The 27,658-nt window shown below is 52.5% G+C and overlaps 1 protein-coding gene across 2 annotated transcripts in view; it reads right to left on the bottom strand.

Moving 5' to 3' along the window:
* The window catches only part of LOC140468616 (SLAM family member 8-like), a 396,476-nt gene that overhangs the window by 7,670 nt on the left and 361,148 nt on the right, over positions 1-27,658 (bottom strand). The window contains exons 1-3 of one of the 2 annotated variants that reach the window (XM_072564716.1): positions 7,375-8,045; positions 3,832-4,170; positions 1,930-2,208 (exon numbers count right to left, since the gene is read on the bottom strand). In XM_072564716.1, the coding sequence (XP_072420817.1) occupies positions 1,930-2,208; positions 3,832-4,170; positions 7,375-7,432 (676 nt within the window). In that variant the 5' untranslated portion in view covers positions 7,433-8,045. Of the gene's footprint in view, positions 1-1,929; positions 2,209-3,831; positions 4,171-7,374; positions 8,046-27,658 lie in introns of those variants that run through there. The other variant, XM_072564714.1, reaches the window with a different exon arrangement.

Raw genomic sequence — 27,658 nt, 5'->3', positions numbered from 1 at the left:
AACCTACACATCCCTGAACACTATGGGGTAATTTAGCATGGCCAATCCACCCTAACCTGCACATCCCTGAACACTATGGGGTAATTTAGAATGGCCAATCCACCCTAACGTGCAAATCCCTGAACACTATGGGGTAATTTAGCATGACCAATCCACCCTAACCTACACATCCCTGAACACTATGGGGTAATTTAGCATGGCCAATCCACCCTAACCTTCACATCCCTGAGCACTATGGGGTAAGTTAGCATGGCCAATCCACCCTAACCTTCACATCCCTGAACACTATGGGGTAAGTTAGCATGGCCAATCCACCCTAACCTTCACATCCCTGAACACTATGGGGTAAGTTAGCATGGCCAATCCACCCTAACCTTCACATCCCTGAGCACTATGGGGTAAGTTAGCATGGCCAATCCACCCTAACCTTCACATCCCTGAACACTATGGGGTAAGTTAGCATGGCCAATCCACCCTAACCTACACATCCCTGAACACTATGGGGTAATTTAGCATGGCCAATCCACCCTAACCTACACATCCCTGAACACTATGGGGTCATTTAGCATGGCCAATCCACCCTAACCTGCACATCCCTGAACACTATGGGGTAATTTAGAATGGCCAATCCACCCTAACGTGCAAATCCCTGAACACTATGGGGTAATTTAGCATGACCAATCCACCCTAACCTACACATCCCTGAACACTATGGGGTAATTTAGCATGGCCAATCCACCCTAACCTTCACATCCCTGAGCACTATGGGGTAAGTTAGCATGGCCAATCCACCCTAACCTTCACATCCCTGAACACTATGGGGTAAGTTAGCATGGCCAATCCACTCTAACCTACACATCTTTGGAGTGTGGGAGGAAACCCACGCAGACACGGCGGGAATGTGCAAACTCCACACAGACAGTCGCCCCCGAGTCTGGGATTGAACCGGGGTTTCTGGTGTTGTGAGACAGCGGTGCTAACCACAGAGCCCCCGTTCCATCCCATTTGGCCCATCAACTCTACTCTGTCCATCAATGAGATTGTAGCTGGTCTGATAATCCTCAAACCCCTTTTTCCTGCCTTTTCCCCATCCACCCTCCCTTCCTTACCTGATTAAAAACCTCCCTCTGTCTCTGTCTCTTCCTCTCTCCCTCCTCTCCCTCTCTGTCTCGTTCTGTCTCTCTCTCTCTCTTTCTCTCTCTTGTTCTGCCTGTCTCTCCCTCTCTCTTCCCCTCCCAGCACCCCTCTCAGTCTCGGCCTTGACTGACCCGGTCTCGCCAGGCCTCTGTGGGAAAGAATCCCCCAGATCCCATCCCCTCGAAGAGATAAGGAATCCCCTCTCTGCCTCTCTCTCCGATGGGAGACCCCTTACTCTGAGATGATTCCCCTCTGGGTCCTAGTCTCCCCCCCACTACACACACCAGGGGGAAACGACCTCCCCACATCTCCCCCCTGTCCAGTTCCCCTCTTGTGTGTTTCAATAAGGATGCCCCCCATTCCTCTCAAGTCCAAAGAGTGCGGGCCCAACCTACTCACGTTCCCCTCAATCAGGGAGTCCTTCCATCCCCCGGGATCGGCCGAATGAACCTTCCCTGGGACAGCCCTCAGTCTGTCCTCCCTCAGATACAGGGCTCCAAAACTGTTCACTGTGTTCCAGCCGCGCTCTGACTAGTATCTTGTATAGTTTTAGCAAAACCTTCCTACCTTGAAACTCTGTACTCTCTGAAATAAGCATTCCATTTGATACAAACACATCCCGTGCAAGAAAATCACTCTGCTTCCCCCCTGCCACCCACCCAACCACAGTCTGGCTCTGTTCTGTTCGACTCTGTCCCTTCAGTCTCCACATGCCTCCTTCTCTCCTGCACACATTGTCTCTCTCTCTCGCCATGTCCTACTGTTGCTGTGGACTGTAGGACAGACACTGACCTGTACAGGGTGGGTCTATCCTGATCTCCGTGCTCTCCTCACTGACTGCGTTCCACACCGTACACCGATAGTGGATGGGGTCAGACAGTCCCACTGACAGTTTCAGTTCCCCCGTGTTCCCGGAGAGCTGTTCCACCTCCCTATCTGTCTGGTTGGTTCCGAGCGATGTCCAGGTATAGCTGATGTTACTCCCCATCTCCGCAGAGCAAAGCAGGGTCACATTACAGCTCTCAGCAGTGATGTTCTCAATCAGCTCCACACTGGGCACAGACACAGGCTCTGTGTGAACAAGGGACAGGCTGTGAGTAACTCCCAGAAACATCCCACTGTCTCCCAACTCCAGACTCACCCCCGACCACCCCCTCACTGAGGGACAGGGACACAGGGAGACACCCCCTCTCACTGAGGGACAGGGACACAGAGAGACTCCCCCTCTCACTGAGGGACAGGGACACAGAGAGACTCCCCCCTCACTGAGGGACAGGGACACAGAGAGACTCCCCACTCACTGAGGGACAGGGACACAGAGAGACTCTCCCCCCCCTCACTGAGGGACAGGGACACAGAGAGATTCCCCCCTCCCCCTCACTGAGGGACAGGGACACAGAGAGATTCCCCCCTCCCCCTCACTGAGGGACAGGGACACAGAGAGATTCCCCCCTCCCCCTCACTGAGGGACAGGGACACAGAGAGACTCCCCCCCTCACTGAGGGACAGGGACACAGAGAGACTCCCCCCCTCACTGAGGGACAGGGACACAGAGAGACTCCCCCCTCACTGAGGGACAGGGACACAGAGAGACTCCCCACTCACTGAGGGACAGGGACACAGAGAGACTCTCCCCCCCCCCCCCCCCCCTCACTGAGGGACAGGGACACAGAGAGACTCCCCCCCCACCCCTCTCACTGAGGGACAGGGGGAGACTCCCCCTCCTCACTGAGGGACCGTGACACAGAGAGACGCCCCCCTCACTGAGGGACAGGGACACAGTGAGACTCCCCCCTCACTGAGGGACAGGGACACAGAGAGACTCCCCCCTCACTGAGGGACAGGGACACAGAGAGACTCCCCCCTCCCCCTCACTGAGGGACAGGGACACAGAGAGACTCCCCCCTCACTGAGGGACAGGGACACAGAGAGACTCCCCACTCACTGAGGGACAGGGACACAGAGAGACTCTCCCCCCCCTCACTGAGGGACAGGGACACAGAGAGATTCCCCCCTCCCCCTCACTGAGGGACAGGGACACAGAGAGATTCCCCCCTCCCCCTCACTGAGGGACAGGGACACAGAGAGATTCCCCCCTCCCCCTCACTGAGGGACAGGGACACAGAGAGACTCCCCCCCTCACTGAGGGACAGGGACACAGAGAGACTCCCCCCCTCACTGAGGGACAGGGACACAGAGAGACTCCCCCCTCACTGAGGGACAGGGACACAGAGAGACTCCCCACTCACTGAGGGACAGGGACACAGAGAGACTCTCCCCCCCCCCCCCCCCTCACTGAGGGACAGGGACACAGAGAGACTCCCCCCCCACCCCTCTCACTGAGGGACAGGGGGAGACTCCCCCTCCTCACTGAGGGACCGTGACACAGAGAGACTCCCCCCTCACTGAGGGACAGGGACACAGAGAGACTCCCCCCCCGCCACCCCCCTCACTGAGGGACAGGGACACAGAGAGACTCCCCCCCTCCCCCTCACTGAGGGACAGGGACACAGAGAGACTCCCCCCTCCTCACTGAGGGACAGGGACACAGAGAGACTCCCCCCTCACTGAGGGACAGGGACACAGAGAGACTCCCCCCCACCCCCCTCACTGAGGGACAGGGACACAGAGAGACTCCCCCCCACCCCTCTCAGTGAAGGACAGGGACTGTGTGATTGTGATGAATAAACTCACCATAGATCTGCAGAGTAACCGTTCCTGTATAATCTCTTCCTCCTCCTGTAACAGTCACTGTGTAAATCCCTCCATCACCCAACCTCAGGTCATTTATCTGAAGGGTCAGGTTCGTGTGCACTTTGACCCTTCCTTCAAACCCGGTGTCTTCAAATATTTTAATTTTCCCGTCACTGGTGTCCAATCGAGCGATAGTTTCTGAACGACCAATTTCACGGAATTTCCAGGAGATTTCTGCCTCCTCTGGGATGGGGTCTATTTCCACAGGTAACCAGGCAGAGTGTCCCACAGTCCCATTCACAGGGAGGGCTGGAGTTTTAATATCCACCACACCCTGACCTTCAAATGGAGAAGATATCAATGTTAGTTACACTCTCCCTGTCCAGTACCCTGTCTCACTCCCTACAAATCTCCATTTCTCTCCCCCTCTGCCCCTCTCAAAGGCCACCAGACCCTGCACATAAATCAGCTCAAGTCCAAACCATGTACCACACTCCTTCACTCCTCACAACATATCACTCCTCTCTGTCTCTGTTTCTGTCTCTCAGGGAGATAAGACTCAGATATCACCTGTCAGTACTGAGGGAGGGCCGCACTGTCGGAGGGTCAGTACTGAGGGAGGGCCGCACTGTCGGAGGGTCAGTACTGAGGGAGTGTCGCACTGTCGGAGGGTCAGTACTGAGGGATTGATGCACTGTCGGAGGGTCAGTACTGAGGGAGTGCCGCACTGTCGGAGGGTCAGTACTGACGGAGGGCCGCACTGTCGGAGGTTCAGTACTGAGGGAGTGCCGCACTGTCGGAGGGTCAGTACTGAGGGAGTGCCACACTGTCGTAGGATCAGAACTGAGGGAGGGCCGCACTGTCGGAGGGTCAGTACTGAGGGAGTGCCGCACTGTGTGAGAGGGTCAGTACTGAGGGAGGGCCGCACTGTCGGAGGGTCAGTACTGAGGGAGGGCCGCACTGTCGGAGGGTCAGTACTGAGGGAGTGCCACACTGTCGTAGGATCAGAACTGAGGGAGGGCCGCACTGTCGGAGGGTCAGTACTGAGGGAGTGCCGCACTGTGTGAGAGGGTCAGTACTGAGGGAGTGCCGCACTGTCAAAGGGTCAGTACGGAGGGAGTGCCGCACTATCGCAGGGTCAGTACTGAGGGAGTGCCGCACTGTGTGGGAGGATCAGTACTGAGGGAGTGCTGCACTGTCAAAGGGTTAGTACTGAGGGAGTGCCGCACTGTGTGGGAGGGTCAGTACTGAGGGAGTGCTGCACTGTCAAAGGGTCAGTGCGGAGGGAGTGCCGCACTGTCAGAGGGTCAGTGCTGAGGGAGGGCCGCACTGTCGGAGGGTCAGTGCTGAGGAAGTGCCGCACTGTCAGAGGGTCAGTACTGAGGAAGTGCCGCACTGTCGGAGGGTCAGTACTGAGGAAGTTGTGCACTGTCGGAGGGTCAGTACTGAGGGAGTGCCGCACTGTCGGAGGGTCAGAACTGAGGGAGGGCCGCACTGTTGGAGGGTCAGTACTGAGGGAGTGCTGCACTGTCAAAGGGTCAGTGCGGAGGGAGTGCCGCACTGTCAGAGGGTCAGTGCTGAGGGAGGGCCGCACTGTCGGAGGGTCAGTGCTGAGGAAGTGCCGCACTGTCAGAGGGTCAGTACTGAGGAAGTGCCGCACTGTCGGAGGGTCAGTACTGAGGAAGTGGCGCACTGTCGGAGGGTCAGTACTGAGGGAGTGCCGCACTGTCGGAGGGTCAGAACTGAGGGAGGGCCGCACTGTCGGAGGGTCAGTACTGAGGGAGGGCCGCACTGTGTGGGAGGGTCAGTACTGAGGGAGTGCTGCACTGTCAAAGGGTTAGTACTGAGGGAGTGCCGCACTGTGTGGGAGGGTCAGTACTGAGGGAGTGCTGCACTGTCGGAGGGTCAGTGCTGAGGGAGCGCCGCACTGTCGGAGGGTCAGTACTGAGGGAGTGCCGCACTGTCGGAGGGTCAGTGCTGAGGGAGGGCCGCACTGTCCGAGGGTCAGTGCTGAGGAAGTGCCGCACTGTCGCAGGGTCAGTACTGAGGGTGTGCCGCAGTGTCGGAGCGGACGGGATGAGGGGGAGGGCTCTGTCTGAGGGGAGGGGGATGAGGGGGAGGGCTCTGTCCGAGTACAGGGGGGTGAGGGGAAGGGCACTCTCCGAGGGGAGGGGGGTGAGGGGGAGGGTACTCTCCGATGGGAGGGGGGTGAGGGGGAGGACTCTGTCCGAGGGGAGGGAGGTGAGGGAGTGTCGCACTCTCCGAGGGGAGGGGGGGGAGGGGGGGGGGGAGGGGGAGGGCACTCTCCGAGGGGAGGGCTCAGTCCAAGGGGAGGGTGGTAAGGGAAGGTCGCTCTCTCTGAGGGGAGGGTGGTGAGGGGGAGGGCTCTGTCTGAGGGGAGGGGGATGAGGGGGAGGGCTCTGTCTGAGGGGAGGGGGGTGAGGTAGAGGGCTCTGTCTGAGAGGACAGGTGTGAGGGGAAGGGCTCTGTCTGAGGGGAGGGGGGTGAGGTAGAGGGCTCTGTCTGAGAGGACAGGTGTGAGGGGAAGGGCTCTGTCTGAGGGGAGGGGTTGAGGGGGGAGGGCTCTGCCTGAGTGGAGGGGGGATACGGGGAGGGCTCTGTCTGAGGGGAGGAGGGTGAGGGAAGGTCGCTCTCTCTGAGGGGAGGGGGGTTAGGCAGAGGCCTCTGTCCAAGGGGAGGGGGGGGTGAGGGGAGCGCTGTGTCTGAGGGGAGGGGTGTGAGGGAAGGTCGCTCTCTCTGAGGGGAGGGGAGTGAGGGGGATGGCTGCGTCTGAGGGGAGGGGGGTGAGGTGAGGGCTGTGTCTGAGGGGAGGGGGGTGAGGGAGTGTCGCACTCTCCAACGGGAGGGGGTTGAGGGGGAGGGCTCGGTCTGAGGGGAGGGGGGTGAGGGGAGGGCTCGGTCTGAGGGGAGGGGCGAGAGGGTGGGCTCTGTCTGAGGGGAGGGGTGTGAGGGAAGGTCGCTCTCTCTGAGGGGAGGGGAGTGAGGGGGATGGCTGCGTCTGAGGGGAGGGGGGTGAGGTGAGGGCTGTGTCTGAGGGGAGGGGGGTGAGGGAGTGTCGCACTCTCCAATGGGAGGGGGTTGAGGGGGAGGGCTCGGTCTGAGGGGAGGGGGGTGAGGGGAGGGCTCGGTCTGAGGGGAGGGGCGAGAGGGTGGGCTCTGTCTGAGGGGAGGGGTGTGAGGGAAGGTCGCTCTCTCTGAGGGGAGGGGGTTGAGGGGTGTGAGGAGAGGGCTCTTTCTGAGGGGAGGGGGATGGGAGGGTGAGGGGGATGGGGGGGGCTCTGTCTGAGGGGAGGGGGATGTGGGGGAGGGCTCTGTCTGAGGGGGGGGGGATGGGAGGGTGAGGGGGATGAGGGGGAGGGCTCTGCTGAGGGGGGGGGATGAGGGGGAGGGCTCTGTCTGAGGGGAGGAGGATGGGATGGTGAGGGGAGTGAGGGGGGGAGCTCTGTCTGAGGGGAGGGGGGTGAGGGGGAGGGCTCTGTCTGAGGGGAGGGGGATGGGAGGGTGAGGGGGATGGGAACCTACCAGACATGGAGCAGACGAGGAACAGTACGCCCAACAGCTCCAACATCATTGAGTCCATCGACAGCGATGCCCGGGGGAGCGGAACTGGCGGGGTTGAGCTGGCTCCAATCCTGACAGTCCCGTGAAAGCTCCTGGGGGAGTGGGGAGGGGGAACAGAGGAAAGTTCCGGGACGAAATCACTCCGTGCCCGGGGAGCGGAGAACGACAGGAAACGGGAAATGCAAAAAGTCAGCGTCCATTTACAGACGAGAAGCAGGAAGTGGTTTCTCGCCACGTCTCAGTAAGTTGACGGACTCCAGTAAAGGAAGGGAGTGTGAACACAAAATATTACCCTGCTCACAGTCAGAGAGAGAGGGGACTGAGAGACCCCAGTCAGTGTACAGATATCTCCCTGAGAGAGAGGGGACTGAGAGACACCAGTCAGTGTACAGATATCTCCCTGAGAGAGAGAGGGACTGAGAGACACCAGTCAGTGTACAGATATCTCCCTGAGAGAGAGGGGACTGAGAGACACCAGTCAGTGTACAGATATCTCCCCGAGAGAGAGGGGACTGAGAGACACCAGTCAGTGTACAGATATCTCCCTGAGAGAGAGAGAGGGGACTGAGAGACACCAGTCAGTATACAGATATCTCCTAGAGACAGAGAGGGACTGAGAGACACCAGTCAGTGTACAGATATCTCCCTGAGAGAGAGAGGGGACTGAGAGACACCAGTCAGTGTACAGATATCTCCCTGAGGGAGAGAGGGCACTGAGAGACACCAGTCAGTGTACAGATATGTCCCTGTGAGAGAGGGGACTGAGAGACACCAGTCAGTGTACAGATATCTCCCTGAGGGAGAGAGAGGGACTGAGAGACACCAGTCAGTGTACAGATATCTCCCTGAGAGAGAGGGGGGACTGAGAGACACCAGTCAGTGTACATATATCTCCCTGAGAGAGAGAGGGGACTGAGAGACACCAGCCAGTGAACAGATATCTCCCTGAGTGAGAGAGGGGACTGAGAGACACCAGTCAGTGTACAGATATCTCCCTGAGAGAGAGAGGGGACTGAGAGACACCAGTCAGTGTACAGATATCTCCCTGAGAGAGAGAGGGGACTGAGAGACACCAGTCAGTGAACAGATATCTCCCTGAGAGAGAGAGGGGACTGAGAGACACCAGTCAGTGTACAGATATCTCCCTGAGAGAGACAGGGGACTGAGAGACACCAGTCAGTGTACAGATATCTCCCTGAGAGAGAGAGAGGGGACTGAGAGACACCAGTCAGTATACAGATATCTCCTAGAGACAGAGAGGGACTGAGAGACACCAGTCAGTGTACAGATACCTCCCTGAGAGAGAGAGGGACTGAGAGACACCAGTCAGTGTACAGATATCTCCCTGAGAGAGAGGGGGGACTGAGAGACACCAGTCAGTGTACAGATATCTCCCTGAGAGAGAGAGGGGACTGAGAGACACCAGTCAGTGTACAGATATCTCCCTGAGAGAGAGAGGGACTGAGAGACACCAGTCAGTGTACAGATATCTCCCTGAGAGAGAGAGGGGACTGAGAGACACCAGTCAGTGTACAGATATCTCCCTGAGTGAGAGAGGGGACTGAGAGACACCAGTCAGTGTACAGATATCTCCCTGAGAGAGAGAGGGGACTGAGAGACACCAGTCAGTGTACAGATATCTCCCTGAGAGAGAGAGGGGACTGAGAGACACCAGTCAGTGAACAGATATCTCCCTGAGAGAGAGAGGGGACTGAGAGACACCAGTCAGTGTACAGATATCTCCCTGAGAGAGACAGGGAACTGAGAGACACCAGTCAGTGTACAGATATCTCCCAGAGAGAGAGGGGACTGAGAGACACCAGTCAGTGTACAGATACCTCCCTGAGAGAGAGAGGGACTGAGAGACACCAGTCAGTGTACAGATACCTCCCTGAGAGAGAGAGGGACTGAGAGACACCAGTCAGTGTACAGATATCTCCCTGAGAGAGAGGGGGGACTGAGAGACACCAGTCAGTGTACAGATATCTCCCTGAGAGAGAGAGGGGACTGAGAGACACCAGTCAGTGTACAGATATCTCCCTGAGAGAGAGAGGGACTGAGAGACACCAGTCAGTGTACAGATATCTCCCTGAGAGAGAGAGGGGACTGAGAGACACCAGTCAGTGTACAGATATCTCCCTGAGAGAGAAGGGACTGAGAGACACCAGTCAGTGTACAGATATCTCCCAGAGAGAGACAGGGGACTGAGAGACACCAGTCAGTGTACAGAAATCTCCCTGAGAGAGAGGGGGACTGAGAGACACCAGTCAGTGTACAGATATCTCACTGAGAGAGAGGGGGGACTGAGAGACACCAGTCAGTGTACAGATATCTCCCTGAGAGAGAAGGGACTGAGAGACACCAGTCAGTGTACAGATATCTCCCTGAGAGAGAGAGGGGACTGAGAGACACCAGTCAGTGTACAGATACCTCCCTGAGAGAGAGAGGGACTGAGAGACACCAGTCAGTGTACAGATACCTCCCTGAGAGAGAGAGGGACTGAGAGACACCAGTCAGTGTACAGATATCTCCCTGAGAGAGAGGGGGGACTGAGAGACACCAGTCAGTGTACAGATATCTCCCTGAGAGAGAGAGGGGACTGAGAGACACCAGTCAGTGTACAGATATCTCCCTGAGAGAGAGAGGGACTGAGAGACACCAGTCAGTGTACAGATATCTCCCTGAGAGAGAGCGGGGACTGAGAGACACCAGTCAGTGTACAGATATCTCCCTGAGAGAGAAGGGACTGAGAGACACCAGTCAGTGTACAGATATCTCCCTGAGAGAGACAGGGGACTGAGAGACACCAGTCAGTGTACAGGTATCTCCCTGAGAGAGAAGGGACTGAGAGACACCAGTCAGTATACAGATATCTCCCTGAGAGAGAGAGAGGGGACTGAGAGACACCAGTCAGTGTACAGATATCTCCCTGAGAGAGAAGGGACTGAGAGACACCAGTCAGTGTACAGATATCTCCCTGAGATAGAGAGAGGGGACTAAGCGACACCAGTCAGTGTACAGATATCTCCCTGAGTGCGAGAGTGGACTGAGAGACACCAGTCAGTGTACAGATATCTCCTGAGAGAGAGAGAGGGGACTGAGAGACACCAGTCAGAGTACAGATATCTTCCTGAGAGAGAGAGGAGACTGAGAGACACCAGTCAGTGTACAGATATCTCCTGAGAGAGAGAGAGAGAGGACTGAGAGACACCAGTCAGTGTACAGATTTCTCCCTGAGAGAGAGAGGGGACTGAGAGACACCAGTCAGTGTACAGATATTTACAGACGAGAAGCAGGAAGTGACTCTCCCCACAGCTCAATGTATTGCTGAGGCCTCGGTAAAGGCAGGGAATGCTAGCACAGAATATTATCCTGCTCACTGTGACCATTCGGCCAGTTGCCTGTGTACCTAGCTCTGTGGGCTGCACAACACAGGGAAGAACTAGCCATTTGGATACAGAACTGGCTCAAAGGTAGAAGACAGAGGATGGTGGTGGAGGGTTGTTTTTCAGACTGGAGGCCTGTGACCAGTGGAGTACCACAAGGATCGGTGCTGGGTCCTCTCCTTTTTGTCATTTACATCAATAATTTGGATGCGAGCATAAGAGGTACAGTTAGTAAGTTTGCAGATGAGACCAAAATTGGAGGTGTAGTGGACAGCGAAGAGGGTTACCTCAGATTACAACAGGATCTGGACCAGATGGGTCAATGGGCTGAGAAGTGGCAGATGGAGTTTAATTCAGATAAATGCGAGGTGCTGCATTTTGGGAAAGCAAATCTTAGCAGGACTTATACACTTAATGGTAAGGTCCTAGGGAGGGTTGCTGAACAAACAGACCTTGGAGTGCAGGTTCATAGCTCCTTGAAAGTGGAGTCGCAGGTAGATAGGCTAGTGAAGAAGGCGTTTGGTATGCTTTCCTTTATTGGTCAGAGTATTGAGTACAGGAGTTGGGAGGTCATGTTGCGGCTGTAAAGGACATTGATTAGGCCACTGTTGGAATATTGCATGCAATTCTGGTCTCCTTCCTATCGGAAAGATGTTGTGAAACTTGAAAGGGTTCAGAAAAGATTTACAAGGATGTTGCCAGGGTTGGAGGGTTTGAGCTACAGGGAGAGGCTGAACAGGCTGGGGCTGTTTTCCCTGGAGCGTCGGAGGCTGAGGGGTGACCTTATAGAGGTTTATAAAATCATGAGGGACATGGATAGGGTAAATAGACAAAGTCTTTTCCCTGGGGTGGGGGAGTCCAGAACTAAAGGGGCATAGGTTTAGGGTGAGAGGGGAAAGATATAAAAGAGACCTAAGGGGCAACTTTTTCACTCAGAGGGTGGTGCGTGTATGGAATGAGCTGCCAGAGGAAGTGGTGGAGGCTGGTCCAATTACAACATTTAAGAGGCATCTGAATGGGTATATGAATAGGAAGAGTTTGGAGGGATATGGGCCGGGTGCTGGCAGGTGGGACTAGATTGGGTTGGGATATCTGGTCGGCATGGACGGGTTGGACCGAAAGGTCTGTTTCTGTGCTGTACATCTCTATGACTCTATAACTCAGTGCCTTCTCCTGCCTCATCCCCCTGAAACTCTGCCCCATGACGGGTTACACAGTGTTACAGACTGGGCATCAGAACCGGGTGGTCAGTTTGCAAACAGCTCCAGGATGGGGGCTGAGGCCGGGGTGTGAAATGGAGAGACGTTGGAGAGAGAGAGAGACAGAGAGAGAGAGAAAGAGAGAAAAACAGAGAGAAAGAGAGTGAGAGAGAGAAACAGAGACAGAGAGAGAGACAGACAGGAGAGAGAGAGAGAGAGAGAGAGAGAGAGAGAGAGAGAGAGAGGGAGGAGACAGAGAGATATCGATCGCTTCAATGACTGTGCAAAACCTTAGGCAGCAGAGTCATGGTGTGGGGGATTGCGAGGTTGGGGGGGTGGGGTGGGGGGAGTGAATGTCTGTCCCGGGAAGGGGAGAGAGAACATAAGGTCCCTCCCAGTGGAGGGAGACTGTAGAAAGGTACAGCCTAGATGGGTCATATTGGGGATGGAACGTGGGCAGTACCCACTGACAGAGCTGCTGCACCTCACTGGGTGAGGGAGGGAGGGAGGGAGGGAGGGTGAGGCTGTGACACAGAGCTGTCCCTAATGGATGGAACGTGGGCAGTACCCACTGACAGAGCTGCTGCACCTCACTGCGTGATGGAGGGAGGGAGGGAGGGTGAGGCTGTGACACAGAGCTGTCCCTAATGGATGGAACGTGGGCAGTACCCACTGACAGAGCTGCTGCACCTCACTGGGTGATGGAGGGAGGGAGGGAGGGTGAGGCTGTGACACAGAGCTGTCCCTAATGGATGGAACGTGGGCAGTACCCACTGACAGAGCTGCTGCACCTCACTGGGTGATGGAGGGAGGGAGGGTGAGGCTGTGACACAGGGCTGTCCCTAATGGGTGGAACATGGGCAGTACCCACTGACAGAGCTGCTGCACCTCACTGGGTGATGGAGGGAGGGAGGGAGGGTGAGGCTGTGACACAGGGCTGTCCCTAATGGGTGGAACGTGGGCAGCACCCACTGACAGAGCTGCTGCACCTCACTGGGTGAGGGAGGGAGGGAGGGTGAGGCTGTGACACAGAGCTGTCCCTAATGGGTGGAACGTGGGCAGTACCCACTGACAGAGCTGCTGCACCTCACTGGGTGAGGGAGGGAGGGAGGGAGGGAGGGTGAGGCTGTGACACAGAGCTGTCCCTAATGGATGGAACGTGGGCAGTACCCACTGACAGAGCTGCTGCACCTCCCTGAGTGATGGAGGGAGGGAGGGTGAGGCTGTGACACAGAGCTGTCCCTAATCTGTCTCTGATCTCCTGCTGAATGTAACAAACCCAGGCTCCCTTTCCTCTCCCATCCCGAGAGCAGAAACTCCGGGGAGGCTCCTCACAGACACTCCACTCCGCTGTGCAAACGGGGTCTGCATTGGCGTAGCACCCTCCTACCCCCACCCCAAGGGGGCTGATGGGAAGGGCCAGGTGACTCTCTCTCTGAAGATGGTGTCTGTCGTCTGCTCACCCCACCCCTTCCCAGTGGCTGATGGGAAAACCACCCTGGTCTTTGTTGATGTACCCCCCACCATCACGTTTCCTCCGAAATGAGACCGGGCTGGGTTCCTGAGACCCAGGGAGACGTCAGCGCAGAGGAAGACCATTCAGCCCATCGTGTTCCTGCCCCACCACCTTGACGAACTGAACAGGTCCCCATTGCCCCTGTTGGGGAACATGCCCCCATCCACCTCATGGAGAGCGCGGGGTGGGGGGGGAAAGGCCATCGATGAAGCACCTGGAGGTGGTTGGGGTCTCCCACACTGCCCCTTAAGGAACACCTGCAGAGAGATATCCCTGACAGATCCTTCCAACAGCCCGTCCCAAAGGGCGATACTGTCCCCTCGGTGTCTCTCAGAGAAGGGGGGGGGGGGAAACCAGGCCGGGCTCCGAAACGGCTGGGTTTCTCCCCCCCAAGGTGAAAGACCGTCTTTGTTCCTGTAAATCACCGCGGGAGTCTTTCAGCTTTTCTGTTCCTCGAGGGTAAATCGAGGGGGTGAGGGGGGAATGTAGCCAGCTCTCAGCTCAGAACACTCTATCGGGACATGCAGCCGGGGAGCTGTGTGGAAACAGGCCACTGAACACTCGCTCTCCCTCTGCCCTTCGAACTTCGACTTGTCGGCCATTGTTTCATTGTTCCGCTCTGAGTTGACATCAGGTGAGATTCCCCGACCGAGTGGAAACAGGCCCTTCGGCCCAACAAGCCCACACTGACCCTCTGAAGAGTAACCCATACAAACAAATACCCCTCCCCTACATTTACACCTGACGAATGCACCTAACACGTTGGAATAATTTCCCACGGACAACCCACCCTAACCTACACATCCCTGAACACTATGGGGTAATTTAGCATGGCCAATCCACCCTAACCTACACAGTCCCTGAACACTATGGGGTAATTTAGCATGGCCAATCCACCCTAACCTACACATCCCTGAACACTATGGGTAATTTAGCATGGCCAATCCACCCTAACCTACACATCCCTGAACACTGTGGGGTAATTTAGCATGGCCAATCCACCCTAACCTACACATCCCTGAACACTATAGGGTAATTTAGCATGGCCAATCCACCCTAACCTACATATCCCTGAACACTATGGGGTAATTTAGCATGGCCAATCCACCCTAACCTACACATCCCTGAACACTATGGGTAATTTAGCATGGCCAATCCACCCAAACCTACACATCCCTGAACACTATGGGGTAATTTAGCATGGCCAATCCACCCTAACCTGCACATCCTGGAACACTATGGAGTAATTTAGCATGGCCAATCCACCCTAACCTGCACATCCCTGAACACTATGGGGTAATTTAGCATGGCCAATCCACCCTAACCTACACATCCCTGAACACTATGGGGTAATTTAGCATGGCCAATCCACCCTAACCTGCATATCCCTGAGCACTATGGGTAATCCAGCATGGCCAATCCACCCTAACCTACACATCCCTGAACACTATGGGATCAGCGTCTCTCACAATCTCTCTGTCTCTCACAGTCTCTGTCTCTCTATCAGTATCTCTCACAGTGTCTCTGTCTCTCTCTCTCTCTGTCAGTATCTTTCACAATCTCTCTCTCTCTGACAGTGTCACTCACAGTCTCTCTCTGTCGCTCTCTGTCAGTGTCTATCTCTCTCTGTCAGTGTCTCCCACAGTCTCTCTCTCTCTCTGTCAGTATCTTACACAGTCTCTCTCTCTCTTTCTCTGTCAGTCACTCTCAGTCTCTCTCTCTCTCTCTGACAGTGTCTCTCACAGTCTCTGTCTCTATGTCAGTGTCTATCACAGTCTCTCTGTCTCTCGCAGTCTCTCTCTCTCTGTCAGTGTCTATCTCTCTCGGACAGTGTAGTCTCATTGTGTCTCTCTCTCTCTCTCTCTCTGTCAGTGTTTCTCACAGTCTCTCTCCCTCTCTGTCAGTGTCTCTCACAGTCTCTCTCTCTCTCTCTGTCAGTGTCTCTCACAGTCTCTCTCTCTCTATCAGTGTCACTCAGTCTCTCTGTCAGTATCTTTCACAGTCTCTCTCTGTCAGTGTCCCTCACAGTCTCACTCTCTCTCTCTGTCAGTGTCTCGCTCTCTCTATCAGTGTCACTCAGTCTCTCTCTCTGTCAGTATCTTTCACAGTCTCTCTCTCTCTGTCAGTGTCTCACACAGTCTCTTTGTCTCTCTCTCTCTCTCTCTCTCTCTCTCTGTCAGTATCTTTCACAGTCTCTCTCTCTCTGTCAGTGTCTCTCAGTCTCTCTCTCTCTCTGTCAGTGTCACTCACAGTGTCTCTCTGTCTCTCTCTGTCAGTGTCTATCTCTCTCTCTCTCTAACAGTTTCTCTCACATTCTCTCTCTCTGTCAGTATCGTTCATAGTCTTTCTCTCTCTGTCAGTGACTCCCACAGTCTCTCTCTCTCTGTCAGTGTCTCTCACAATCTCTCTCTCTATCAGTGTCTCTCACAATCTCTCTCTCTCTGTCAGTGTGTCTCTCTCTCTCTAACAGTTTCTCTCACATTCTCTCTCTCTGTCAGTCTCTCTCTGGCAGTATCTCTCACAGTCTCTCTCTCTGTCAGTGTCTCTCACAGTCTCTCTCTCTTTCTGTCAGTATCTCTTACAGTCACTGTCTGTCTCTCTCTCTCTGTCAGTGTCTCTCACAATCTCTCTCTCTCTCTGTCAGTGTCTATCTCTCTCTCTCTGTCAGTTTCTCTCACAGTCCCTCTCTCTCTATCAGTGACTCTCACAGTCTCTCCCTCTCTGTCAGTGGCTCTCACAGTCTCTCTGTCTCTGTCAGTGTCTCTCTCTCTCTCTCTCTCTCTCTCTCTCTGTCAGTGTCTCTCACTCTCTCTGTCAGTGTCTCTCACAGTCTGTCTCTCAGAGTCTCTCTCTCTCTATCAGTGACTCTCAGTCTCTCTCTCTCTCTGTCAATATATTTCACAATCTCTCTCTGTCAGTGTCTCTCACAATCTCTCTCTCTGTCTCCCTGTCAGTGTCTCTCACAGTCTCTCTGTCTCTCTGTCAGTATCTTTCAGTCTCTCTCTCTGTCAGAGTCTCTCTGTCTCTCTCTCTCTCTCTCTGTCAGTATCTCCCACAGTCTCTCTTTCTCTCTGTCAGTGTCTCTCACAGTCTCTCTCTCTCTGTCAGTATCTCTGATAGACTCTGACAGAGAGAGAGAGAGACTATCTCTCTCTCTCTCACTCTCTCTGTCACTGTCTCTCACAGTCTCTGTCTCTGTCTCTCTCTCTCCATCAGTGACTCTCACAGTCTCTGTGTCTCCCTCTCTCTCTATCAGCGTCTCTCACAGTCCCTCTCTCTCTCTGTCAGTGTCTATTTCTCTCTCTCTGTCAGTATCTTTCACAGTCTCTCTCTCTCTGTCAGTGTCTCTCACAGTCTCTCTTTGTCTCTCTGTCAGTATCTTTCAGTCTCTCTCTCTGTCAGAGTCTCTCTGTCTCTCTCTCTCTCTGTCAGTGTCTCCCACAGTCTCTTTCTCTCTGTCAGTATCTTTCACAGTCGCTCTCTGTCAGATTCTCTCACAGTCTGTCTCGCTCTGTCAGTGACTCTCTCTCTCTCTCTCTCTATACCAGTGTCTCTCTCAGTCTCTCTCCCTCACTCAGTATCTCTCACAGTCTCTCTCTCTCTCTGTCAGTGTACCTCACAGTCTCTCTCTGTCTGTCTCTGTCAGTGTCTGTCTCTCTTTCTGTCAGTGTCTCTCACAGTCTCTCTTTGTCTCTGTCAGTATCTTTCAGTCTCTCTCTCTGTTAGAGTCTCTCTCAGTCTCTCTCTCTCTGTCAGTGTCTCTCATTGTCTCTCTCTCTCTGTCAGTGTCAGTGTCATTCACAGTCTCTCTCTCTGTCAATGTCTCTCAGTCTCTCTCGCTCTGTCAGTGACTCTCTCTCTCTCTCTCTCTCTCTCTCTATACCAGTGTCTCTCACAGTCTCTCTCTCTTTCTGTCAATGTCTCTCACAGTCTCTCTCTCTCTCGCTCTGTCAGTGTCTCTCTCTCTCTCTGACAGTGTCTCTCAATCTCGCTCTCTCTGTCAATGTCTCTCACAATCTCTCTCTCTCTGTCAGTGACTCTCACTCTCTCTCTGTCAGTGTCTATCTCTCTGTCAGTGTCTCTCACAGACTCTCTGTCAGTGACTCTCAAAGTCCCTGTCTCTCTCATGTTAGTGTCTCTCAGTCTCTCTTTCTCTCTGTGAGTATCTCTGATAGTCTCTCTCTCTCTCTTTCTCTCTATCTCTCTCTGTCAGTGTCCCTCACAGTCTCTGTCTCTCTCTCACTCTCTCTATCACTGTCTCTCACAGTCTCTCTCTCTCCATCAGTGACTCTCACAGTATCTGTGTCTCTCCGTCTCTCTATCAGTGTCTCTCACAGTCCCTCTCTCTCTGTCAGTGTCTATTTCTCTCTGTCAGTGTCTCTCACAGTCTCTCTCTGTGTCTATTTCTCTCTGTCAGTGTCTCTCACAGTCTCTCTCTCTCTCTCTCCCTGTTAATGTCACTCAGTCTCTCTCTCTGTCAGTATCTTTCACAATCTCTCTCTCTGTCAGTCTCTCACAGTCACTCTCTCTCTCTGTCAATGTCTCTCAGTCTCTCTCTCTGTCAGTATATCTCACTGACAGAGCGAGAGAGTGAGAGAGAGACTGTGAGAGATACTGACAGAGAGAGAGACTGTGAGAGACATTGACAGAGAGAGAGAGAGAGAGTGACTGTGAGAGACTGACAGAGAGAGAGATTGTGAAAGATACTGACAGAGAGAGAGACTGAGTGACACTAGAGAGAGAGAGACTGTGAGAGACATTAACAGGGAGAGAGAGAGAGAGAGAGAGAGAGACTGTGAGAGACACTGACAGAGAGAAATAGACACTAACAGAGAAAGAGAGAGAGACTGTGAGAGACACTGACAGAGAGAGAGACTGTGAAAGATACAGACAGAGAGACAAAGAGAGACTGTGAGAGACACTGACAGAGAGAGAGACTGTGAGAGACGCTGATAGAGAGAGGGAGAGACACAGACTGAGAGTCACTGATGGAGAGAGACAGAGACAGTGACAGAGAGAGTGAGAGAGACTGTGAGAGACACTGACAGAGAGAAAGGGACTGAGAGACACTGACAGAGAGAGAGACTGTGAAAGATACTGACAGAGAGAAAGAGACTGTGAAAGATACTGACAGAGAGAGAGAGAGAGAGAGAGAGAGAGAGACTGTGAGAGACACTGACAGAGAGGGAGACTGTGAGAGACGCTGATAGAGAGAGGGAGAGACACAGACTGAGAGTCACTGATGGAGAGAGACAGAGACAGTGACAGACAGAGTGAGAGAGACTGAGAGAGACACTGACAGAGAGAGAGTGAGATTCACTGACAGAGCGAGAGAGTGAGAGAGACTGTGACTCTCACTCTCTCTGTCGGTGTCTATCTCTCTCTGCCAGTGTCTCTCACAGTCTCTCTCACTGTCACTGTCTCTGTCTCTCTCCATCAGTGACTCTCAGTCTGTGTCTCTCCCTCTCTCTATCAGCGTCTCTCACAGTCTCTCTCTCTGTCAGTGTCTCTCACAGTCTCTCTCTCTCTCTCTCTCTCTGTCAATGTCTCTCACAGTCTCTCTCTCTCTCTATCAGTGTCACTCAGTCTCTCTCTCTGTCAGTATCTTTCACAATCTCTCTCTCTGTCAGTGTCTCTCACAGTCTCTCTTTGTCTCTGTCTGTATCTTTCACAGTCTCTCTGTCAGTCTCACAGTCACTCTCTCTCTCTCTGTCAGTGTCACTCAGTCTCTCTCTCTGTCAGTATCTTTCAGTCTCTCTCTGTCAGTATCTTTCACAGTCTCTCTCTCTCCCTCTCTGTCAGTGTCTCTCACAGTCTCTCTCTGTCGCTCTCTGTCAGTGTCTATCTCTCTCTCTCTATCAGTGTCTCTCACAGTCTCTCTCTCTCTCTGTCAGTGTCACTCAGTCTCTCTCTCTGTCAGTATCTTTCACAATCTCTCTCTCTGTCAGTGTCTCTCACAGTCTCTCTCACTGTCACTGTCTCTGTCTCTCTCCATCAGTGACTCTCAGTCTGTGTCTCTCCCTCTCTCTATCAGCGTCTCTCACAGTCTCTCTCTCTGTCAGTGTCTCTCACAGTCTCTCTCTCTCTCTCTCTCTCTCTCTGTCAATGTCTCTCACAGTCTCTCTCTCTCTCTATCAGTGTCACTCAGTCTCTCTCTCTGTCAGTATCTTTCACAATCTCTCTCTCTGTCAGTGTCTCTCACAGTCTCTCTTTGTCTCTGTCTGTATCTTTCACAGTCTCTCTGTCAGTCTCACAGTCACTCTCTCTCTCTCTGTCAGTGTCACTCAGTCTCTCTCTCTGTCAGTATCTTTCAGTCTCTCTCTGTCAGTATCTTTCACAGTCTCTCTCTCTCCCTCTCTGTCAGTGTCTCTCACAGTCTCTCTCTGTCGCTCTCTGTCAGTGTCTATCTCTCTCTCTCTATCAGTGTCTCTCACAGTCTCTCTCTCTCTCTGTCAGTATCTTTCGCAGTCTTTCTCTCTCTCTGTCAGTCACTCTCACAGTCTCTCTCTCTGTCAGTGTCTCTCACAGTCTCTCTCTCTCTCAGTCTTTCTCTCTCTCAGTCAGTGTCTATCTCTCTCTCTCTGACAGTGTAGTCTCAGTCTCTCTCTCTCTCTCTCTGTCAGTGTCTCTCACAATCTCTCTCTCTCCCTCTCTGTCAGTGTCTCTCACAGTCTCTCTCTCTCTGTCTTTCTCTCTCTGTCAGTGTCTATCTCTCTCTTTCTGTCAATGTCTCTCACAGTCTCTCTCTCTGTCAGTATCTCTTACAGTCACTGTCTCTCTCTCTCCGTCAGTGTCTCTCACAGTCTCTCTCTCTCGCTCTGTTAGTGTCTCTCACAGTCTCTCTCTCTGTCAGTGTCTATCTCTCTCTCTCTGTCAGTGACTCTCACTCTCTCTCTGTTAGTGTCTATCTCTCTGTCAGTGTCTCTCAGTCTCTCTCTGTCAGTATCTCTGATAGTCTCTCTCTCTCTCTTTCTCTCTATCTCTCTGTCACTGTCTCTCACAGTCTGTGTCTCTGTCTCTCTCTCCATCAGTGACTCTCAGTCTCTGTGTCTCTCTCTCTGTCAGTATCTTTCACAGTCTCTCTCTATCTGTCAGTGTCTCTCACAGTCTCTCTCTCTCTGTCAGTGTCTCTCACAATCTCTCTCTCTCCCTCTCTGTCAGTGTCTCTCACAGTCTCTCTGTCAGTGTCACTCACAGTCTCTCTCCCTCACTCAGTCTCTCTCACAGTCTCTCTCTGTCTGTCTCTGTCAGTGTCTGTCTCTCTCTCTCTGTCAGTGTCTCTCACAATCTCTCTCTCTCCCTCTCTGTCAGTGTCTCTCACAGTCTCTCTGTCAGTGTCACTCACAGTCTTCTCCCTCACTCAGTCTCTCTCACAGTCTCTCTCTGTCTGTCTCTGTCAGTGTCTATCTCTCTCTCTCTATCAGTGTCTCTCACAGTCTCTCTCTTTCTGTCAGTGTCTCTCACAGTCTCTCTCTGTCTCTCACAGTCTCTTTTTCTCACAGTCTCTCTCTGTCAGTGTCTCTCACAGTCTCTCTCCCTCACTCAGTATCTCTCACAGTCTCTCTCTGTCTGTCTCTGTCAGTGTCTGTCTCTCTCTTTCTGTCAGTGTCTCTCACAGTCTCTCTCTCTCTCACTCTCTCTGTCAGTATCTCTTACAGTCACTGTCTCTCTCTCTCTCTCTGTCAGTGTCTCTCACAGTCTCTCTCTCTCGCTCTGTCAGTGTCTCTCTCTCTCTCTCTGTCAGTGTCTCTCAATCTCGCTCTCTCTGTCAGTGTCTCTCTCTCTCTCTTTCTGTCAATGTCTCTAACAGTCTCTCTCTCTCTCTCTGTCAGTATCTCTTACAGTCACTGTCTCTCTCTCTCTGTCAGTGTCTCTCACAGTCTCCCCCCCTCTCTCTCCGTCAGTATCTTTCACAGTCTCTTTCTCTCTGTCAGTATCTTTCACAGTCTCTCTCTCTCTCTGTCAGTGTCTCTCAGTCTCTTTCCCTCTGTCAGTGTCTCTCACAATATCTCTCTCTCTCTCTGTCAGTGTCTCTCACAGTCTCTCTCTGTCAGTGTCACTCACAGTCTCTCTCTGTTGCTCTCTGTCAGTGTCTATCTCTCTCTCTGTCAGTGTCTCTCAGTCTCTCTCTGTCTCTCACAGTCTCTCTCTCTCTGTCAGTGTCTATCTCTCTCTCTCTGACAGTGTAGTCTCAGTCTCTCTCTCTCTCTCTCTGTCAGTGTCTCTCACTGTCTCTCTCTCTCTCTCTATGTCAGTGTCTCTCACAGTCGCTCTCTCTCTCTGCCAGTGTCTCTCACAGTCTCTCTCTCTCTCTGTCAGTATCTTTCACAGTCTCTCTCTGTCTCTCTGTCAGTGTTTATCTCTCTCTCTCTGTCAATGTCTCTCTCTCTGTCAGTATCTCTTACAGTCACTGTCTCTCTCTCTGTCAGTGTCTCTCACTGTCTCTCTCTCTCTCTCTCGCTCTGTCAGTGTCGCTCTCTCTCTCTCTGTCAGTGTCTCTCAGTCTCTGTCTCTCTCTCTCTGTCAGTATCTCTGATAGTCTCTCTCTCTTTCTCTCTATCAGTGTCCCTCACAGTCTCTCTCTCTCTCTCTCACTCTCTCTGTCGCTGTCTCTCACAGTCTCTGTCTCTCTCTCTCCATCAGTGACTCTCACAGTCTGTGTCTCTCCCTCTCTCTATCAGCGTCTCTCACAGTCTCTCTCGCTCTGTCACTGTCTATTTCTCTGTCAGTCACTCTCACAGTCTCTCTCTCTCTGACAGTGTCTCTCACAGTCTCTGTCTCTATGTCAGTATCTTTCACAGTCTCTCTCTCTCTCTCTCGCTCTGTCAGTGTCTCTCAATCTCGCTCTCTCTGTCAGTGTCTCTCTCTCTCTCTGTCAGTGTCTATCTCTCTCTCTCTGTCAGTGTCTCTCACAGTCTCTCTCTCTGTCAGTGACTCTCAAAGTCCCTGTCTCTCTCTCTGTGTCTCTCAGTCTCTGTCTCTCTCTCTCTGTCAGTGTTTCTCTCTCTGTCAGTGTCTCTCTCTGTCTCTCTCATGTCAGTGTCTCTCAGTCTCTCTTTCTCTCTCTCTCTCTGTCAGTATCTCTGATAGAGAGAGTTAGAGAGAAAGAGAGAGAGAGAGTCAGTGTCTCTCACAGTCTCTCTCTCTCTCACTGTCTCTCACAGTCTCTGTCTCTGTCTCTCTCTCTCCATCAGTGACTCTCACAGTCTCTGTGTCTCTCCCTCTCTCTGTCAGCGTCTCTCACAGTCTCTCTCTCTCTGTCAGTGTCTATTTCTCTCTGTCAGTGTCTCTCACAGTCTCTCTTTGTCTCTCTGTCAGTGTCTTTCACAGTCTCTCTCTGTCAGTCTCTCACAGTCACTCTCTCTCTCTCTGTCAGTGTCTCTCACAGTCTCTCTCACTCTCGCTGTCAGTGTCTCTCACAGTCTCTCTCTTTCTGACAGTGTCTCTCACAATCACTCTCTCTCTCTCTCTGTCAGTGTCTATCTCTCTCTCTCTGACAGTGTCTCTCTCAGTCTCTCTCTCTCTCTCTCTGTCAGTGTCTCTCACAGTCTCTCTCTGTCTCTCACAGTCTCTGTCTCTCACAGTCCCTCTCTCTCTATCAGCGACTCTCACAGTCTCTCTCTCTCTCTGTCAGTGTCTCTCTCTCTCTCTGTCAGTGTCTATCTCTCTCTCTCTGTCAGTGACTCTCACTCTCTCTGTCAGTGTCTATCTCTCTCTATCAGTGACTCTCACAGTCTCTCTCTCTGTCAGTGTCTCTCTCTCTCTCTCTGTCAGTGACTCTCACAGTCTCTCTCTCTCTCTGTCAGTGTCTCTCACTTTCTCTCTCTCTCTCTGTCAGTGTCTCTCTCTCTCTCTCTCTGTCAGTGTCTCTCTCTGTCAGTGTCTCTCACAGTCTCTCTCACTCTCTCTGTGTCAGTGTCACTCACAGTGTCTCTCGGTCTCTCTCTGTCAGTGTCTCTCTCTCTCTCTCTCTGTCAGTGTCTATCTCTCTCTGTCAGTGTCTCTCAGTCTCTCTCACTCTCTCTCTGTCAGTGTCTCTCACAGTCTCTCTCCCTCTGTCTCTGTCAGTGTCTCTCACAGTCTCTCTCTCTCTCTCTCTGACAGTGTCTATCTCTCTCTCTCTGTCAGTGACTCTCACATTCTCCCTTTGTCTCTGTCAGTATCTTTCAGTCTCTGTCAGATTCTCTCACAGTCTCTCTCTCTCTCTCTCTGTCAGTGTCTCTCACAATCTCTCTGTCTACCTCTCTGTCAGTGTCTCTCTCTCTCTCTCTCTCTCTCTCTCTGTCAGTGTCTATCTCTCTCTATCAGTGACTCTCACAGTCTCTCTGTCTCTCACAGTCCCTCTCTATCAGTGACTCTCTCAGTCTCTCTCTCTCTGTCAGTGTCTCTCTCTCTCACTCTCTCTCTGTCAGTGACTCTCAACGTCCCTGTCTCTCTGTCTCTTAGTGTCTCTCACAGTCTCTATCTCTCTCTCTGTCAGTGTCTCTCAGTCTCTCTTTCTCTCTCTCTCTGTCAGTATCTCTGATAGTCTCTCTCTCTCTTTCTCTCGATCTCTCTCTGTCAGTGTCCCTCACAGTCTCACTCTCTCTCTCACTCTCTCTGTCACTGTCTCTCACAGTCTCTGTCTCTCTCTCTCTCTCCATCAGTGACTCTCACAGTCTCTGTGTCTCTCCCTCTCTCTATCAGCGTCTCTCACAGTCTCTCTCTCTCTGTCAGTGTCTATTTCTCTGTCAGTATCTTTCACAGTCTCTCTCTCTCTGTCAGTGTCTCTCACAGTCTCTCTCACTCTCTCTGTCAGTGTCTCTCACAGTCTCTCTCTCCCTCTCTGTCAGTGTCTGTCACAGTCTCTCTCTCTGTCAGTATCTTCCACAGTGACTCTGTTTCTGACAGTGTCTCTCAGTCTCTCCCTCTCTCTCCCTCTCTGTCAGTGTCTCTCAGTGTCTCTCTCTCTCTCTCTCTCTGTCAGTATCTTTCACAATCTCTCTCTCTCTGTATCTCTCACAATCTCTCTCTCTCTCTCTCTCTCTCTCTCTGTCAGTGTCTCTCACAGTCTCTCTCTCTCTCTCTGTCAGTGTCTCTCACGGTCTCTCTCTCTGTCAGTGTCTCTCTCTCTCTCTCTCTCTGTCAGTGACTCTCACTCTCTCTCTGTCAGTGACTCTCACTCTCTCTCTGTCAGTGTCTATCTCTCTCTGTCAGTGTCTCTCACAGTCTCTCTCACTCTGTCAGTGACTCTCAAAGTCCCTGGCTCTCTATCTCTATTAGTGTCTCTCACAGTCTCTGTCTCTCTCTCTCGGTCAGTCTCTCTCTCTCTGTCAATGTATTTCACAATCTCTCTCTCTCTGTCAGTGTCTCTCAGTCTCTCTCTCTCTGTCAGTGTCTCTCAATCTCTCTCTCTCTGTCAGTATCTTTCACAGTGTCTCTCTTTCTGACAGTGTCTCTCAGTCTCTCTCTCTCTCTCTCTCTCTCTCTGTCAGTGTCTCTCACAGTCTCTCTCTCTCTGTCAGTGTCACTCACAGTGTCTCTCACATTCTCTCTCTCTCTGTCAGTCTCTCTCTCTGTCAGTACCGTTCATAGTTGTCAGTGACTCTCACAGTCTCTCTCTCGCTCTGTCAGTGTCACTCTCTCTCTCTCTCTCTGTCAGTGTCTCTCACGGTCTCTCTCTCTCTCTCTCTCTCTGTCAGTGTCTCTCTCTCTCTGTCAGTGACTCTCACTCTCTCTCTGTCAGTGTCTCTCAGTCTCTCTTTGTCTCTGTCAGTATCTTTCAGTCTCTCTCTCTGTCAGAGTGTCTCTCAGTCTCTCTCTCTCTGTCAGTATCTCCCACAGTCTCTCTTTCTCTCTGTCAGTATCTTTCACAGTCGCTCTCTGTCTCTCTCTGACAGTGTTTATCTCTCTCTCTGTCAATGTCTCTCACTCTCTCTCTCTCTGACAGTGTCTCTCACAGTCTCTCTCTCTGTCTCTCACAGTCTCTGTCTGTCACAGTCCCGCTCTCTCTGTGACTCTCAGTCTCTCTCTCTGTCAGTGTCTCTCTCTCTCTCTCTGTCAGTATCTCTCTCTCTCTCTCTTCTCTGTCAGTGTCTATCGCTCTCTCTCTGTATCAGTGAATCTCACTCTCTCTCTGTCAGTGTCTATCTCTCTCTATCAGTGACTCTCACAGTCCCTCTCTCTCTATCAGTGACTCTCAGTCTCTCTCTCTCTGTCAATGTCTCTCACAGTCTATCTCTCTCTCTCTGTCTCTCACAGTCTCTCTCTGTCTCTGAGTCTTTATCTCTCTCTCTGTCAATGTCTCTCACAGTCTCTCTCTCTCTCTCTCTCTCTCTCTGTCAGTGTCTCTCACAGTCTCGCTCTGTCTCTCAACAGTCTCTGTCTCTCACAGCCTCTCTCTCTCTGTCAGTGTCTCTCACAGTCTCTCTGTCAGTATGTTTCACAGTCTCTCTCTCTCTGTCAGTGTCTCTCACAGTCTCTCTCTCTCTGTCAGTATGTTTCACAGTCTCTCTCTCTGTCAGTGTCTCTCACAGTCTCTCTCTCGCTCTGTCAGTGTCTCTCTCTCTGTCAGTGTCTATATCTCTCTCTGTCAGTGTCTCTCAGTCTCTCTCTCTCTGTCAGTGACTCTCAAAGTCCCTGTCTCTCTGTCTCTATTAGTGTCTCTCACAGTCTCTCTCTCTCTCTCTCTGTCAGTCTCTCTCTCTCTGTCAGTGTCTCTCAGTCTCTCTCTGTCTCTCTGCCAGTACCTCTCACAGTCTCTCTTTCTCTCTCTCTGTCAGATTCTCTCACAGCCTCTCTTTCTCTCTCTCTCTATCAGTGTCCCTCACAGTCTCACTCTCTCTCTCTGTCAGTGTCTCTCTCTCTCTATCTGTGTCACTCAGTCTCTCTCTCTCTGTCAGTATCTTTCACAATCTCTCTCTCTCTGGCACTGTCTCTCACAGTCTCTGTCTCTCTCTCTCTGTCAGTGTCCCTCACAGTCTCTCTCTCTCTCTGTCAGTGTCCCTCACAGTCTCACTCTCTATCTCTCAGTCAGTGTCTCTCTCTCTATCAGTGTCACTCAGTCTCTCTCTCTGTCAGTATCTTTCAGTCTCTCTCTCTCTCTCTGTCAGTGTCTCTCCCAGTCTCTCTCTGTCTGTCTCTGTCAGTGTCTCTCACAGTCTCGCTCTGTCTCTCAACAGTCTCTGTCTCTCACAGCCTCTCTCTCTCTGTCAGTGTCTCTCACAGACTCTCTCTCTCTCTCTGTCAGTGTCTCTCACAGTCTCTCTCTCTGTCAGTATGTTTCACAGTCTCTCTCTCTCTGTCAGTGTCTCTCACAGTCTCTCTCTCTCTCTCTCTGTCAGTGTCTCTCACAGTCTCTCTCTCTCTGTCAGTGTCACTCAGTGTCTCTCGGTCTCTCTCTGTCAGTGTCTATCTCTCTCTCTCTGTCAGTGTCTCTCACATTCTCTCTCTCTGTCAGTCTCTCTCTCTGTCAGTACCGTTCATAGTTGTCAGTGACTCTCAGTCTCTCTCTCTCCGTCAGTGTCTCTCACAGTCTCTCTCTGTCTCTCAACAGTCTCTGTCTCTCAGACTCTCTCTCTCTCTGTCAGTGTCTCTCACAGTCTCTCTGTCAGCATGTTTCACAGTCTCTCTCTCTGTCAGTGTCTCTCACAGTCACTCTGTCTCTCTCTGTCAGTGTCTCTCACAGTCTCTCTCTCTTTCTGTCAGTATCTCTTACAGTCTCACTCTCTCTCTCTGTCAGTGTCTCTCACAGTCTCTCTCTCTCTGTCAGTGTCTCTCTCTCCATCAGTGTCACTCAGTCTCTCTCTCTGTCAGTGTCTCTCTCTCTCTCTCTGTCAGTGACTCTCACTCTCTCTCTGTCAGTGACTCTCACTCTCTCTCTGTCAGTGTCTATCTCTCTCTGTCAGTGTCTCTCACAGTCTCTCTCACTCTGTCAGTGACTCTCAAAGTCCCTGGCTCTCTATCTCTATTAGTGTCTCTCACAGTCTCTGTCTCTCTCTCTCTGTCAATATATTTCACAATCTCTCTCTCTGTCAGTGTCTCTCAGTCTCTCTCTCTCTGTCAGTGTCTCTCAATCTCTCTCTCTCTGTCAGTATCTTTCACAGTGTCTCTCTTTCTGACAGTGTCTCTCAGTCTCTCTCTCTCTCTCTCTCTCTCTCTCTCTG

This window comes from Chiloscyllium punctatum, chromosome 47 (assembly GCF_047496795.1).
Source record: "Chiloscyllium punctatum isolate Juve2018m chromosome 47, sChiPun1.3, whole genome shotgun sequence".
In the NCBI taxonomy this organism is placed as follows: domain Eukaryota; kingdom Metazoa; phylum Chordata; class Chondrichthyes; order Orectolobiformes; family Hemiscylliidae; genus Chiloscyllium; species Chiloscyllium punctatum.
Note: the sequence above shows the minus strand (reverse complement) of the source record. Positions and strands in the feature narration are given on the sequence as shown.